At 39.7% G+C, this 3,732-nt stretch overlaps 1 protein-coding gene across 2 annotated transcripts in view; it reads right to left on the bottom strand.

Annotated features, from left to right (window-relative positions):
- LOC107669913 (dehydrogenase/reductase SDR family member 12-like) overlaps nt 1–3,732 on the bottom strand; it is a 23,292-nt gene that overhangs the window by 14,805 nt on the left and 4,755 nt on the right. For both annotated transcript variants that reach the window (XR_001632043.1, XM_016462349.1), the window contains exons 2-7: nt 2,698–2,831; nt 2,244–2,326; nt 1,803–1,898; nt 1,127–1,208; nt 941–1,002; nt 767–871 (exon numbers count right to left, since the gene is read on the bottom strand). Coding sequence is in view for 1 of the 2 variants with exons in the window: in XM_016462349.1 (XP_016317835.1) it covers nt 767–871; nt 941–1,002; nt 1,127–1,208; nt 1,803–1,898; nt 2,244–2,326; nt 2,698–2,831 (562 nt within the window). In the remaining variant the exon portion in view is untranslated. The remainder of the gene's footprint in view (nt 1–766; nt 872–940; nt 1,003–1,126; nt 1,209–1,802; nt 1,899–2,243; nt 2,327–2,697; nt 2,832–3,732) is intronic.

Raw genomic sequence — 3,732 nt, 5'->3', positions numbered from 1 at the left:
AAGGGACGGGGTGATGCTGATAATTAGGGGGAGGCAGCCGACTCGTCAGTGTGTGTTGATATCCAGCCGAAGAGCAATCAACCATAACTTCAGGCGAGCAGGCTCAGAAGTTGGGAATACGTGGAAAGTCACCACTCCCGAATGAGTTTGCGCGAGAGAACGTAATCTTTTAGTTTTAAGTCGGTTTGAACAATCCGGATAAGCGCAAGCAAGTAAGTACCATTTTGATTAGCCGTCGTACCTACAATGACTGTGCACTGTGTAAACAATGAGTGATGTATACTATACGCGCGAGAGATCATTTCTGGCGCTTGTGTAAACTACGCCAGAGCGCATACACACCTCACGCACCAGATGCCGTGCGCGCGCCCAAAGACAGTTGGACATAGTGGTGTATTAGAGATAAAATATGATATAAATACTGTTCGGTTTCTCGCACAAACCGATCGTTTTGTGTCTTAGGACATCAATGTGTCGTCACGAGCCGCAGGGTTTAATTTGGATTTGTCTGTGCATGTTTTTTTTACTCTCATAGATTTTGTTACCATTGCCATGCATTATACGACTGATAGACTGCAACAGTTGGAGTTAAAAATCTTCGTTTGTGTTCTACTGAAGAAACAAAGTCACCTACATCTTGGATGCCCGGGGGGTAAGCAGATAAACATCAAATTTTCATTTTTGGGTGAACTATCCCTTTAAACTGGCAAATGGCATCAAAGCAAAGTGTTTCTGTATGTTGGACTCTCTATGTGTACATATGTACCTTGTTCTGTGCGTACACCATAGTGCCGTCATATCTGCCCCTCTGAGACTGCAGGTTTCCCGTTCGCAGTTTCTGCACCAGCATCCCACCGGATGATACTGTGATCTGAAAGAGAGGAGAGAGATGGTGACCGTCTGACCTCCGTCTGTCTCTCTCAGCCTCTGGTTTACTCACCACTCTGGAGTCAGGGCTCTTCTCCAGCAGAGGAATGAGGCTCTTGATGAGGATGTACATGGCTGAGGAACACAACAGAGACATCAGGTGAAATCTAAGGTATTAAAGATATTATTTATTATAAAGTTAGTAGGAAAGACTTTTAGTCCTGAGGCGATATCAAGCTGGTTTTGTTTGCTCACTTACCCAGAGAGTTACTTGCAAAGCTTTTCTCCAAACCCTCACCATTCACCTCCCTCTTAGTCATCATACAGCCGGCGTTATTGATCTGTCACAGTCAAATCAGTGAACCAACCACATTCTCATTACTTCCATTAGCTGGTAATGCCATTCAAAATATAGGTGCACTACCATTCAAGTTTGGGGTCAGTAAGATTTTTTTCATGTTTTTGAAAGAATTCTCTTATACTCACCAAGGCTGCATTTATTTGATCAAAAACACAGTGAAAATATTACACTTTAAAATAGCTGTTTTCAATGTGAATATATTGTAAAATGTAATTTATTCCTGTGATGCGCAGCTGAATTTTCAGCATCATTACTCCAGTCTTCAGTGTCACATGATCTTCAGAAATCATTCTAATATGCTGATTTGCTGCTCGAGAAACATTTCTGATTATCATCAATGTTGTGCTGCTTCACATTTTTGTGGAAACTGTGACACATTTTTTTCAGGATTCTTTGATGAATAGAAAGCGTTTATTTGAAATAGAAATCTTTGGTAACATTATAAATGTCTTTACTGTCACTTTTGATCAGTTTAATGTTCTTGCTGAATAAAAGCATACATTTCTAAATAAAAAAAAACCTTACTGACTCCAAACCTTTGAACAGTAGTGTATATGCAATTTTAAAGCCTCACCAGGACATTGAGGGCTTTGTACTTTTTCTTGAAAGACTCTGCAAACTCCCACACCTTCTTGGTTTCGGACAGATCCAAAATATGCACGAAGATCTCCTGCAGCCAAACACAGAGGCCAAAGGTCACGTATTTTACTAGAACATCTTGCTTTAGAAACAGTTGCAGATGTAAATCTGTTTTCAGACAGTGTGTAGATAAATATATGGGTCATTTCAATGATTCAGTGGACTTCTGTAAAAATGGTAACTTATTTGCAAACTACTACATTATTCTTCATTAAGCAGCTGCGTTCTCATTTCTACTGCAGGTTCAGTTCTCCTGGTGTGACCTGAGGTTAAATGACTTGCTCAGAGTGCCACAGTGGTGGAAGCTTCTACAGCCAGCTGTGTTACAATCAGCACCTTTAACTATTAAACTGCAGGCTAACAATCCCAATCGTACTTTGTTTCCAGAGTCCTTGACGATCTCCGTTCTGGCTTCTTCCGCCTTGTCCTTGTTCCTGCAGACCATGTGGATCGTACCACCTTGAAGAAGAGGGTTAACTGGTTAAACTGCGGCACAAAAAGTGTTTGGAGACTTAAATAACACTGTCTGAATGTCATTGCTTTAGATAAATGCATAAATGCAGATAAATAAAATGAGATAAAATGCATAAATGCAGAGCAAAAGTAAAGCTACAACAAAGAAAATCAAAGGACTAGCATAATTTGTTTGCAGATTCTGGGTTTTGTTATCTAATGCAATGACATCTGAACATTTTTCTGTGTCCAAATACTTTTTAGAGCAACTGTATTCACATAAACACATGGAAAGCATTTGAAGAACCTAAATACACCATGAACCACAAGGTCAGTTTCTATTTTACCAACCACTGCTGTTTTTCTCCAACACACACCTTTCTTGGCGATGGCCATGGCAGTGGCTTTCCCGATCCCACTGTTAGCTCCAGTGATCAGGAAGGATCGGCCCGCCACTGACGTCTCCAGGTCCTTCTCAACAAAGTTTTTAGACGCTGACAGAAATGCCCCCCTGAGACACACACATTTAATTAGTATCGAAATGTCACAGGGTTCCCTGTGTGCATGCACTTCACAAAACACTGCTAGATTAGTTCAGTGAAGTCATTAGTTCACTTTTTGCATGCTTTGAACTATTCGACATCATGCTTTTTCAAGAAACCCAACTGACATATGTTCTAAGAATGTTTTATTAACGGTCCCATTAAATAATGAAAATGTTATTTCTGATAGTTCTCTGAACAGTTAAAACGTCCAGTTTTTAAAATGGTTTATTTCTAGGGAACATTTTTAGAATGAGAATGTACCCTGAACGTTCTGAAACAAATCGCAACATTTAAAAAATGTTAGATGAACATCCAACTAAAACGTTTCTGAAAAAACATCCCATGAATGATATAATGTTTTTGTGCTGACGTTTTGAGAATGTTATTAAAGCCCAGATAGCATTGAATGAACATTCTATTAACGTTAATGGAAGAACGTTTGTTTATAACTTTGAGAAAACCTTGCCAGAATGCGAGGAAAATTTCATTAAAGGGTTAGTTCACCCAAAAATGAAAATTAGCCCATAAATTACTTACCCTCAAGTCATCCTAGGTGTATATGACTTTCTTCTTTCAGACGAATCCAGTCGGAGTTATATTAAAAATTGTCTTTGATCTTTCAAGCTGTTTCATGGCACTCAGCGGGTATTGCATGCATCATTCAAAACCAAGTTAAATAACAAGCACCCATCCATAAAAAAAAGTGTCTCACACGGCTCCGGGGGATGAACAAAGGCCTTCTGTAGCGAATCGATGCGTTTTTGTAAGAAAAATATCCATATTCAAAACGTAATAATCACTTTAATGTAGCTTGCGCTCACTGTTGTACACGGAAGCAGCTCCGGGCGGATGACGTATGAGGTCAGC

The sequence above is a fragment of the Sinocyclocheilus anshuiensis genome, unplaced genomic scaffold (assembly GCF_001515605.1).
Source record: "Sinocyclocheilus anshuiensis isolate Anshui unplaced genomic scaffold, SAMN03320099.WGS_v1.1 scaffold272, whole genome shotgun sequence".
Taxonomy (NCBI): domain Eukaryota; kingdom Metazoa; phylum Chordata; class Actinopteri; order Cypriniformes; family Cyprinidae; genus Sinocyclocheilus; species Sinocyclocheilus anshuiensis.
Note: the sequence above shows the minus strand (reverse complement) of the source record. Positions and strands in the feature narration are given on the sequence as shown.